The sequence below is a fragment of the Leptidea sinapis genome, chromosome 26 (genome assembly GCF_905404315.1).
Source record: "Leptidea sinapis chromosome 26, ilLepSina1.1, whole genome shotgun sequence".
Classification (NCBI taxonomy): domain Eukaryota; kingdom Metazoa; phylum Arthropoda; class Insecta; order Lepidoptera; family Pieridae; genus Leptidea; species Leptidea sinapis.
This window is the reverse complement of record NC_066290.1, coordinates 7128588-7142582: the sequence shown is the minus strand read 5'-3', so window position 1 is coordinate 7142582 and position 13995 is coordinate 7128588. Positions and strand designations below refer to the sequence as shown.

General features: G+C 34.8%; 1 protein-coding gene across 1 annotated transcript; it reads right to left on the bottom strand.

The window, feature by feature from the left end:
* Positions 1–2130: 2130 nt before the first annotated feature.
* LOC126972422 (glucoside xylosyltransferase 1) lies at positions 2131–12081 on the bottom strand. Its single transcript, XM_050819143.1, has 6 exons — positions 11515–12081; positions 11098–11404; positions 9206–9398; positions 8544–8659; positions 6485–6667; positions 2131–4609 (listed from the first exon to the last, which is right to left on the bottom strand). The coding sequence occupies exons 1-6, from the start codon at positions 11706–11708 to the stop codon at positions 4433–4435; spliced, it is 1170 nt and encodes a 389-aa protein (XP_050675100.1). The 5' UTR covers positions 11709–12081; the 3' UTR covers positions 2131–4432.
* Positions 12082–13995: the final 1914 nt, after the last annotated feature.

Below are 13995 nucleotides of genomic sequence, written 5' to 3'. Positions count from 1 at the left end.
GTACAGTAGAGTATTCCGTCTCTACAGCATTACAAATTTTAGAGGAACCCTGCAAGTTATCATAATATCCTTTGAAAAGTTTTACCCCCTTATTCAAAATAGTCTGCTAACTTTATAGCTAATTAAGCGAAGACAGAGTGAGAATTAATGCTAATTCTCACTCTGTCTTCTTCTATTGACCTAACTAAGTCAGAATGAGAAAAAACACTCCTTAGCGGATGTTTAAAGTTAGCGGACCATTATGAATAAGGGGGTTAAAGATTAATACTGCATGTAGATACATTTATATCTTAGATAATTTATACGTCTAGACAGACTATGACAGCTGTGAAAACGTAGAAATAAATTGAGTGGAATCATTATACCCGGGTATTAGTGTCATATCCCACTTCCTACGTTGACATCCTCTCTTAGCCTTTGATAAACCTTGTGTATATAAATTTTCTTTTTTCTTTCCTCATTTATCCTATTAAATGATATAAAACTGTAAATAAGTAGCATAAGTATTCCATTATATATTACTTTTCTATCCATACCTGATCCTATCAAAAATTTCGTTAGTTTATTCAAGTAAATAAGTTTCCTCCGTTTTAAAAAGAAATAAAGAAAAAAAAACTTGACAATGGCTCAATCGCTTATCGCGCAGAGCAAATAAGCCAAGAAGATGAAGAAGAAATTGAATTCTAAGCTCAATTTCTGTTTTGAGCAATGCACACACACTAATACAGTGTCATAATACAATCCACAAGTGTAAGACGTAGATTGTCACGCACACTAAACTAATATTCCTGGCCTGTTTTTGAAGTGAAAACTACTCAAGCATCGTTTTGATTTGAAAGAAGAAGAACATAACAAGATAATACTTCGTAATTGCGCTAAAATGTGCGCATAATACGTGGCTTTGTTCTAGCTATTTTGTTTAATTAGATATGTAGATGTATAGTTTAACTGTTAAATATTACATAATATAATTACAACACATTATTGCTTCACGGTAGAAATAGGCGACGTTGTGGTACCCATAATCTACAGACCTGTAAAGCCGAGTGGTTAGCGATCCTACCTACTAAGCCAGAGGTCCCGTAAAAAGTGTGTCAATATTATTTTTATTATAATCTAGCCGGCATCCTGTGCAAAGGAGCCTCCAACAGACAACAAACTTCACTGTCATTTTTAGATTATTCTAAAATTAAGTCAAATAGACAAAAATGAGGGTATTATTAAATTTGTTTTTTCTTATAAACCTAACCTGTTATTCTTGTAATCGCGTAAATTCAAATATATTATTTCAAATATTCTTGTTTTAATAATGTATTTTGGTTTACCTGATCTCATTGCTAATACCTCTAAAAAACAATAACATAGTGCGTAATTGACAGCATACGGCCGTTCCCAATATACTATCTACAGATAGAGATAAATTACTACCTTCTACTGTCAGTAATTATCTGAAGCTGTCCCAATATACCCGATAAGTCATTCTTATCGCCTTATATTGGGACGCGTGAATTGAAATTTCCATACAAACTTCTATCGCTGGTAAGCTATACGTCCTCAATGACAGACAGCGTGTACGGATAGGGTGAGTTACTGTCGATAAGTTTTTTGGGACAGAAAAGTCAACGATAGTGACGATTTTTATCTCCAGTAAGAGATAGACTATAGAATATTGGGAACGGCCGTTAATCCGTTCTTGCAATATAAAGATACAATGAACAAACAGACATTATAACTATATAAATAAAATATACACATAACATTTAAAATTTATATAAAATAGTTAATGTCACGAAACACGAATTATATTTCAATAGATTACCTTGCGGTGAACATTAAAAATGAGTAGGTAACTTAAAGTTAACGATATTAATATAATATTGACGTATATCACTTCGGCACTTATTCGCTAATCAGATCATTACATGACGCACAACAATAAACTGTATAGTAAACTAGCTGGCCCAGCGAACGTTGTATTGCCATATAAAGTAATAAAAAAATTCAATAATTAATATTTTTAGGGTATAAAAATAGATGACGACCGATTCTCAGACCTACCAAATATATCGTACATAAAATTTATGGTACTACAATAATCATTATATTCGATTGACTATAATGATTATTGATTAGAATAATATTAAAATCGCGATACAAAAGTAGTGGCTGACTCATAATCAAACAAATTTAAAAACAAATTCGTGTGGTCCACCCTTAACATTTAAGGGGATGAAAAATAGATGTCCGATTCTCAGACCTACCCAATATGCACTCAAAATTTCATGAGAATCGTTCAAGCCGTTTCGGAGGAGTTCGGTCCACGCACATCGTGACACGAGAATTTTATATATTAGAATTTATTGAAGTAGGCGTTACTTTGCGGATATCCATAATTATACAAATGATTTGAGTTTTCTTTAGTGTTAATTCCGATATTTCTCTTTAAACAATTCGACACGTGTTTCGCCTGAGACTGAGTTTGATTGATTTGAGTCTCGTGCCAGATTTTGGCGAGACAACAGGTCCTGAGGATGCCTAGTGTAGAGGCGAAACGCGTTTCGAATTGTTTAAAGACAAATATTGGCGGAATTAACACTAAAGAAAACTCAAATCATTTGTATAACCTTATGGTAATTTATTGTTTTCTGTTTCGAGCATATTCGTAATTAATTGGAGGTAGTTCCTGAAAAACGTTTGAAGCCACAAACATCACATTTTAAGGAATTCGTTTTTAAAGTTTATTCAGATATTTGTGTTTTCCATACATGTGGGTTGGGCTACTAAATTATGATGTTAGGTACTTACAGCCGTTCCCAATATACTATCTACAGATAGAGATAAATGACTACCTTCTACTGTCACTGTACCTGTCAATAATTTGAAGCTGTCCCAATATACCCGATAAGTCATTCTTATCGCCTTATTGGGACGCGTGAATTGCAATTTCCATACAAACTTCTCTCTCTGGTATGCTATACGTCGTCCCATTGAAAGACAGCGTGTACGGAGTTACCGTCGATAAGTTTATTGGGACAGAAAAGTCAACGATAGTTACGATTTTTATCTCAAGTAGGCCACAACTGAATATTGGGAACGGCCGTTTAAGGGTGACAGTAGGGCTGCCATTTTTTGTCAGTCTGGTAATATGAATCACGTGACCAGTTTTGTGTTCTTAACTCAATTTCGACATTATTGTGGTTTGGAACGTTTGTCTTGATTACGTCCAATTAAAACATATAAAAGCATTTGATAATATGTACAGTATCAAAAATATATTACCTATTTAATTAGGGGGAAAAATCTTTATAAAAAAGGTATTTAACTGTATTAGAAATAGGGTTCAATTTGTTTTTTTTTACATTTTACTCAATGACGTTCTACACATATGGACATATCAATCGCGCTTTGATAGCCGAACGGCAAAAGTGTGCTTAAAGACCAATGTAAGCACACTTTTCTCTTTTAGTCGTGTGTCAACTGTCACTATCCGAATTGGGTTCTAAATTCCAACATACTTAACTTTTTTTTATGAAAGTAAAGTATGAGACGAGCAGGACGTTCAGCTGATAGTAATGATACGCCCTGCCCATTACAATGCAGTGTCGCTCATAATTCTTGAGAAACCCAAAAATTCTGAGCGGCACTACAATAATTGCGCTCGTCTCCTTGAGATATAAGATGTTAAGTCTCCTTTGCCCAGTAATTTCACTAGCTACCGGCACCCAGTAATGCTTACACATCACTGCTTCACGGCAGAAATAGACGCCGTTGTGGTAACCCTAATCTAGCCGGCATCAAGTGCAAAGTAGCCTACCACTGGTGGTCCACACATTATAATTGGAATAAAGAATCTCAATATATTTATAGCCTACCACGGTTAAATACCCTTTAATATTTGATAATAATGCTAAAATACATATTATTTTCTTTCTAAAATTCTTCTTAAATATAACAAACTTAGGTAGATTACAATTAAACATGTATTATATACATTATAGACATAATATTTTATCACATTTTAAGAATTAGAATATATCATAGAGTACTAGTAAAAAAATAAGGACTCCGTGTCACTTTACATAACAGTGTAACACCAAAACAAGCCGATTAACGTGTAAATACATACATAGCCCCACGCACACACTTACACAACTACAGGCCGATAGGCGGCCATTATGAGAATTGTCATCGTCTGTGACATATCAGTTTGCGTCTCAATAAAATATCTTAAAAATACCGTCGTGCGTTGTGAAAAAGTGTAAAAACGATACTATATAAGTATTTGTGGCTATTTATGATTATTTAAGGGAGAAAAAATTGTGTAACTAGTATCCCCCGTAACCGCACACACACTAGCATAACGGTGCTTCACTTGATAATATCACGGCGCGGAGTTCTTCTTTTTTTACTCGTGCGAGTATATCATATAAACTTATCTATTTAACAATTCCTTGTGGTGTCCGAGTATCTCTCTGGGTACTTTCAAGAACGCCTCTTTCAAATTCCCGCAGTTAGATTCTGGAGATGCGTTTAGATTGTCTTCCATGCTCTTCAGAACCCTACTTGGATCGGTACCCGGAACGAATTCGTCTATCGCTTGATATACCGCCTGAAATTTAATTGCATTTTACATACACACTTTATGATAATTATCACGTTACTGTATGAGATCCTATCATCTATACATACTGGGTGGCCGAGAAGTTGAAGTCCAAAGCTAAAATTTGATTTTGGTTCATTTTATTGGCCAATGTTCTGGGAAGTTTTTAAAAATAGTTAGAAGACATAGGCTCCCTATTTTTTTTGATACCTTGAACATTTACATGAATTTAGCTGGAGCAGTTATCTTGAACTTACGACTCAATTCTAAACTAGTTCCGCATTGTCTAAACTATTCATAGTTTCTTATGTGGTTATTGCAACTGTAGTAAATAATTATCAACAATAAAATCAACTAAAAGTGTTCATAAAAATAAGAAAAAAGTCCTAAACCACAATTAGGTGAAAAAAGCGGATAAAAGGGAAAAGCGGAAAAAAATCTCCTAAACTGCAAAATCGTAGAACATACATAGGGATAATTCGAATACTCATCACCATGAGGCTTTCAAATTTTAGCTTTGGACGTCAACTTCTCGGCAACCCAAGTTGGAGTGTCTGTTTGTAATATTGAAATAACCGTATTTTACAACATGTATATGAATATATATACGGTACATACACCAAAATAACATTTTCTACGATTTGTGTCTGTCTGTCTGTCTGTGTGTTCCGGCTAATCTCTGAAATAGCTAGACCGATTTTGACGGGACTTTTATTGGCATGTATCTGATGTAATAAGGAGTAAATTAGGCTACGTTTTTTTAGAAAAATAAAGTAATGTTGCAATGTCCAAGAAACGGTCTAACTCTAAAAATAATATATACAGCAAAACAACGGTTGCCGTGTCAGCTAGTTTGTTATAATCATACCTAATCCCAACACTATAAAGTCCTAGCCACTGTTCAGGCATTATCTATAAATAATTTAAATGTTTCATAAAAAATGGCTCTGTCGTAAATCCTATTACTCCACAGCTGAATATCTAAATGATTGGACAGCCTGGGACTAGATTGTGATTATTTTATAGCGACAGAAATGACTGTACAATATTGTATGTTTTTATTGAAAAGAGCGCAAAAGAAGAATGCTGGGAGAGTTTCTTGCGCCACTTCTTCTCTCTCTGAGCGCCATTTGTTTCCGAAGCGTTAGTAGTATCTAGTAGTTATTAGAAATGACATCAAAAAGAATTCTAAAGGCATCAATTTTGAGAAAATAAATGCCTTTTATGCCCTTTATAGTCCGACAACTTGGTGCGCGACCGTCCCACAGGGTGACAGACGGTGGCGGGGACGGGATACTAAATATGACAGCGCGTAGCGAGTGCTGTTGTGGGGAAGGGCAACGCATGATACTGCCGTTATAAAAATAAAAATATAGATTTTCAAAAAAAATTAAATTAATAATTTAGTTGTTTTTAAACATTATTAAACCAGTGGGAACCTCCTTTGCACAGGTACCACAACGGCGCCTATTTCTGCCGTCGAGCAGTAATGTGTAAGCATTACTGTGTTTCGGTCTGAAGGGCGACGTAGCTAGTGAAATTACTGGGCAAATGAGACTAAATATCTTATGTCTCAAGGTGACGAGTGTAATTGTAGTGCCGCTAAGAATTTTTTGGGTTTTTCAAGAATCCTGAGCGGCACCGCATTGTAATGTTTAGGGCGTATCAATTACCATCAGCCGAACGTCCTGCTCGTCTCGTCCCTTATTTTCATAAAAAACAAAAAATAACTTCGCTAATACAAACATGTACGGCATGTTTACCCTATGCGTATGATCTCGCATAACGAGCCTGGAAATTAAAACCTCATAAAATTTTATTACAACAAGTTCTAAGTTTACACTTCTATCGGCATTCTCTACAACTGTCAATTTTTTTTCATACCTCGAAAGCCGGCTGTTTGTGGTTGTGGAACGTTCCTCTGCTGCCGTGCATCACGTAGACACCCCTGGAGATCGCGTCGGCACACGCGTCCCCATACATACACTGGTCGGAGCGGTAGTTGTACCGACACGACAGCACGTACACCGCACTCTCGTGATAGTGGAATATTATGTTGATGATATCCTGAATAATTAATATACCTATACCTCTTTGTATAAATTCATTTCGTACGGTATATTTATCTTATGAGTTATGACTTACACACACACAAACACGGCTATGCAACCGAAGTGCTAAAGGAGCTACGCACCCAAGAGAGGGATAGAGCCCAAATAAGTCAAGCATCGAGTGGAAGTAGCTGCCAACAGCTAAGTCCCTCCCCGTGACGAAATGCTTGACGGCAATCCCGCGGGAAACAACGAGGGAACAAGAAAGAGGCGGTTTTTTAGTCGGTATAGGTCACCAGACCGAGTCCGACATACGGGGTCCCTGGCATCCTGACCCCACGATACGTAATAGTATTTTTCCCCTCAGAAAAAAAACACACACACACACACACAGTCACACACACTCACCTCGCTTTACTATTATTATTATTAACATACCCAATAATACCTAATACATAATATCTTTTGGCCGTGACACAAAATGAGTCGGGCTTTTGGTTACAAGTCTTGCCTTCTGCGTCGATTGGAACGCTACTAGACAATATGACATTGTCAATATGGGTATCACTCCGGCTAGGTATAAAACTGAATGAACCACATCAATGTAGATGTGGCGTTTAGGTAGATGCTCTTGGGCGTCACGGATTATCCTGGCTAAAATCGTCAAGCCGTATCAGTCGTCACGCCAGCATTAATGAAGTCATCCGCAGGGCATTTGCCGCTCTTAATATACCAGCTGTTTTAGAGCCAAATGGTATTAGCAAGCGTCCTGATGGAATGACGCTGGTGGCTTGGGCACGGGGAAGGGCTCTGGTGTGGGACGCGACTTGCGTCGACACTCTGGCTCCTTCTCATGTCCAAGTTACGTCAGTTGATGCTGGGGCTGCTGCTTCGACTGCCGAACGACAAGCGTCGCAAATATGTTGGTCTCAGTGAGTCATACATTTTTGTGCCGTTTGGTGTCGAGACACTTGGCCCGTGGTGCCCAGAGACGCGACGAATGTACAAAAAACTATCTTCGCGCCTCAATAAGGCTACTGGAAACCCAAGCGCTGGCAGCTATTTCGGTCAACGGATCAGTCTTGCTATCCAACGCGGAAATGCTGCCAGTATTCTTGGTACACTTCCACGTATTTATAGTTTTAATTTTATGTAGTCATATTATTGTAAATATAGTTATAATATTTGTTTTGTTTGAATAAGTAATACCTAGTATAAAATAACAGACGGATTCCTATTAATGTTTTCTAATTATTATTATTTTTAATCCTAAATTGGTATAATCCGTATTTGTAAAGTTATTTTGTAAGTCTATTGTAATATAATTTAAAGCTGTTGGATTATCTACATATATAAATAAAATTGGAATGTTTGTTTGTAATATTGAATTAACCGTTTCTTACTACATGTATATGAATATTTGTACGGTACATACACCAAAATAAATTTTTTTACTATTTTTGTCTGTTTGTTCCGGCTAATCTCTGAAATGGCTGGACTGATTTTGACGGGACTTTTACGGGCAGGTAGCTGATGTAATAAGGAGTAACTTGGGCTACGTTTATTTTAGAAAGAATCTTTTATTTTAGAAAAATAAAGGAATGTTTCAATGTTCAATAAACGGTCTAAGTCTAAAAATATTTTATATGGCAAAACAACGTTTGCCGGGTCAGCTAGTCAGAAAAAAAATATAAAATACAAAAAATAAAACAATTTACTTATAAATTTTTTCTCTGGTAATATTTTACGTAAACATAACCAATTAATTTTGCGGTGATCACTTATATCAGATGATTCCTGCAAGCGTTTGTCCTCCTATTCCAAAAAAAAAAAATTGTAACCTCATGACTATTATGAAAAGAACTATCATCTATATAATACATAGAAGTTACCTGGTCACCCCATGGTATGTAAAGTTTCCATTTCAGCATAATAGGTGTGACATAATCCACCCAACCAAACTCTCTCATTCTGGTCAAATTCATCAACATCACTCCAGAATTGAGACCTTAAAAGGTGCATAGCATTAAAAAGCTTTCATAGCAAGTGTTAAAATTAAAATAATGTAGCCCTCGAAAAAATATATAGCACACACATTCACATACGCAACTAGACGACTGGGCGCAGACAAGACGTGACATCACCTCTTCCCACTTGCAGCTGACAGACCGCTGTATAAGCGGTAGCAAAACAGTTGGTGGGCATTACTTTGTTCGTCATCAGACTGTTTGAAACGTTTTCTTATTGATGTATATTTAAAGTGAGCCATGCCTATGAGTTTTGAATCTATTCTTCATAGTTCATATACAAAAAATTCAAAACAAAATAAAAATTATACAATGAAAAGATGACAGATCAGTTTGATGGTTTCCCCCGTTACTTCAACTGCTGTATCACTACTAACAAAAACCTTAAATGTGTTAAAAAAGTTGTTGACATACTGATATGATGGATCACATGATAAAAGTTAAATAAATTGCATTTATATTATTACTTTCTGATAAAAACATTTTTATCCAAACAACTTAAGCATACATAAAACACTTAAACTTACCAAATTTACCATAAAATGGATGTTTTGCAAACCGAGGATACCAAGACACATTGGGGTTGTCATCCTCTAGAGTCATTGCTGATATTTGAGATTGATTGAATTTTGAGAATTTATTCCACAACTCCTCCACAGGTCCAAGAAAAAGGGTGTCAGTATCAACATATATCATAGAATCAATGTGTGGAATTAATTTCTGTAATAAATGAAAGCATAATTAATATTTAAAATGTATTATTATATTCTAACGAAATTCGCTAAGGCACACAAAACCAGAACAGGTAAACAGACAATCACCCTAACATACTCGTACTAGCAAAAGCCCTAATGAACAAAATAACCAAAGTATCACAAAGACTGAAACACAAAATACCTCAAGATCTCCTAACTAGCCAACCAGATGCTTAAATAAGGAAATTGGGTTTGGCATAGGCCATTCTCCAAGCAAGCCAATATATGCACCAGTAGGACACACATATTGTTGAATGTCCCAGCGAAGGAGACAGATTATAATAAAATGAAGACAAAAAAAATATTATATTACTTAGTTGAAAGAGAGCATTTATGCTTAGATCTATGTATATAGATAGAGTAAACTTTGCTCAGACTTTACTTACATAAAACTTAGCTGAGTGTGATAAAACACAAACTTAGCTTTAGCATTGGGCTGTCTTAAGCTCAGCATGATTTCAGATGACGTCAAATATCTAAAAAAACGTAATCAAAGATTATGCTTAGCTTAAACTCAGCAAAGTTTTACATAAGTAATTATTTTCTCTATTGATATACAAATAAAATTTGAAAAACAAAATTTTATGAACTATGCGGGATTCGAACCCACGACCTCCGGCATTCCGTGCCGTTGCTCTAAACCACTGAGCTAAACGTTCTTTTTAATGTCATTTCTTATATACTAGATACTACTAACGCTTCAGAAAAAAATGGCGCTCTGAGACAGAAGAAGTGGCGCAAGAAACTCTCCCAGCATTCTTTTTTTGTGCTCTTTTTAATAAAAATATACAATATTGCACTGCCATTGCTATTGCTATAAAATAATCATTATTTAGTCCCAGGCTGTCCGATGACTTAGATATTCAGCTGTGGAGTAATAGGATTTACGACAGATCCATTTTTTAATAAGACATTTATATTTATTTATAGATAATGCCTGAACAGTGGCTGGGACTTTATTATAGAAGTGTATACATTTACCCTTAAAGCTATTATGTATCTTATGAAGTCTACTAGAATAAGTTACAAGCAATCCCTTATTTCTAGTGTTATAATAATGAAAATCACTATTAAGAGCAAAAAGGTTACGAAAGGAAGTAAAGTCTAAGTACCCTGTATAGATCTCATCCAATGAGTTTGGTTTTAATTTTTTGTACGTAATTTTTTAATTATGGTGATATTAATACTATAATGATTTGGAAATAAAATACTTTCTTATTTATTTTATCAATCCCATAATTGGAAGTAAATCCAGCAAAACATTCCAAACTACAATCATGTCGAAATTGAGTTAAGAAAAACAAAACTGGTCACATGATTCATAGTAACAGACTGACAAAAAATGGCAGCCCTACTGTCACTCTATAAATGACATCATGACTTAGTAGCCCAATCCACTGGTATGGAATACACTAATATTTATTAAACTTTAAACACAAAGTCCTTAAAATGTGATTTTTGTGGCTTGGAACATTTTTGAGGAACTACATCCAATTATTTTATGTTTAAGTATGAATCCAACAGGCAACCAGAATACAATAAAATTTGATTTGCCTGGTATTATCTGACACTATCGCATCATCCACACTATTCCATCATATTGTGCCGTTTAATATATAAAAAAATCAATAAACTATGTATATATATATATAAAATTTCCTTACTGGTATAAACAGCCTCTGCGCTGCACATTTGCTAAATAGATTCATCCACTCATCTTTATGGGCTTCAGGAAAATGTATCTTTTGAATTTCGAAATCAAATTGATCACCAATAATATACTTCCAATTGCTTAGAGTACTGTTAAATTGAGACCTTAATGTGTTATCAGCAAACACAATAAAATAAACAGGAACCTTTGTAAATAGTAACACTGATTTTATAACATTCAATGATTCATTAAACCTTTTGTCACAAACAACAAATGATAAAACTACTTTTTCTTTATTTGTGTGTACATTTGAAACCAATCTGAAAAAAGAGATATTTAATATTGTTACAATATAGACAAAATAGTATTATTATATACTGAATGATAAATAGAACTTCCACAGATAGTTCAGATACAGTATTTATCTTACCTTCTGTTTTGATCTACAAGTAGGCTGTTCTTTTTAATTTTACTAACCAGCCACTTACTATTTATTGAATATATAATAATTATAGTAAAACAAATGCACAGGAACACGCAGAATTTTCGTGTTACTAGTCTCATTGTAGATACTAGATATAGAAAGTGTTTAGCACTGTGGGCGGATAACTTTTTAGTTATCATTCATATTATGGTCATCACATTTTAATAAATCTTTACAAAACATAATTATTATTTTTCTTAGCAACGTAATATCTACATCTACACGGTGTTGTATATTATTAAAAAAAACCTCAAAGTATCATAGAAAATATTTATAGGTTTATTTAAAAAAATATGAAAAATAATGAGTTTCTATTTATGTATGATGCATTCGTTTTAGTAACAATAATATTATTTGTTTTGGTTCACATTTCACAGATTATGAAGAATAATTCAGATTTAGCATACGATTTAATATGTTAACCGTACCTACATTAAAATATATTCTAATCAAATAATTATTTTAAATTTTTAACTTTAATGTATTTATTTTTTACTACAAACATTTGTTTTGATCACAGGTTTTGACTTTTGAATTTTGACAGTTCACCACTCGACCAGCAGCTTAGCGAACTGCGAAACTCTATAATAGCCTAAAGACATGGTCGGATTTGGTACGGCTGGAACATCGGACGGTCCGGTGGTCACCTCCCACCGATTGGTCAGGCGTCGTTCTCGGTAATACGGTTCACTGTCCAGACGGAAATAATAATAAATTTGTGTGACGGACAATGTGACATACCATCGAATATGTTCCGCTATCAGACGGCATCCGATGGTTCACCGTACCAAATCCGATCATGTGCTTAGGCTAACATTGAACAAATTATATTTTAGAGCTCAAAATCGTCATAGGTACAATTAGAAATGTTCGGATATTGAATTAGCGGGAACTTGCAAGGATGGCCTTATGGCTCAACCGATTTCCTATTTTTTTAAATATCACTAGAATAGCTAATCATAGCAATATTGTATTTTTTGCACAAAAATATATCACCACCTAATGGATTCAAGCGTTTAAAATTCATGCCCATAAAGTATGATAAAACTTTTTTAACATTAAAAGTATTCTATTATATTCTATTCTTTCTAGTGGCTTCTGTGGAAGGGGCACCACAACTCGCCAATGTCACGTTTCAGTAGACCAACAAGCTTAGAGTGTGTCATTTGATCGGTGTAAACGAATTTATAAGTGATTATAGTAATGACCGGTGCCCAGAATCAAAACAGATTTATTTTCTTATTATACCTGAAACAAATATACATGCTGTTAGATTATAATGGACAAACACTGATAATATTACTTATATAAAACATTTATTGTGTTAGTTATAACTTAATATTATTCTGTTTAATATATTTACATAAAGTATTTACAAAAGGAGTGAAAACAAAGGTGAGGAGGCATTTCATGGAGGTGGGGCGGGGGATTTCAGGAGGTATAAAGTTGTACAAGGAAGACTTCATTAAAGGGCAATTAAAGAATAAATGGTCTACATTTCCCTCATCAAGTCCACATTCACATAGAGAATGGTCTCTAATTCTTAATTTGGCTAGGAATACTGGAGTGCAAGAGTGGTTTAAGCGTAACCGGCAAACTGTTGATATTATTGATTTATTGGGGAATCTAAATTTCGAGAACCACGGTTTTAAAGGGATTACAGGTTGTATATCACCATAAAAGACGCCTTTAGCAGTTTTGGAAACCTGCCAGATGTTTGACCACCTCTCAAACATATTTATTTTCAAAGTGGAGCACAAGTCATGAGAGAAGATTTGAGAATGTTGTTGGGAACCTGTATGAGCAGCTGACCTGGCACAAGCATCAGCATTTTCATTGCCGATTATACCTGCATGGCCTGGTATCCATGCTAGAACTATGTTGATGTTGAGATCATAGCACTCTTTCAAGTTTTCTCTTATCTTAAGTATAATTGGAAACCTACTTTTTGAGCGAAATGGATTTGAGAGGATGGATTGAAGGCAGCTTTTGGAGTCTGATAATATAATAGAATTGTTTAGGCCATGGGACTTAATAAATAAAATAGCTTCAAGTATAGCAATTGCTTCCCCTGTGAATACCGAAGTGACAGTTGGGCAGCTATAACTTAGTACAATTCTTGTGGAGGGGATCCATACTGCAACACCAACTGGGCTCATGTGTATTTTAGAAGCATCAGTGAAAATCTTATGCCAATTTTGGAAATCTGAATGCATAACATGAGAAAATGTTTTGTTAGCTTCTATGGTGAACTTATTAATGCCCAGATCTAAAATTATTAAGGGTTGGAAGGTGAGTGCATTGAAAGGCATTGAGAATAGCGGTAATTTCGAAAGTTGAAAAAAGGGGTTAGGGAGTTGAGAGTACAATAGGTAACTATGGGCAAGACATGATCTCTTATCTTGAGAAATTTGGTTATTGTTGTAT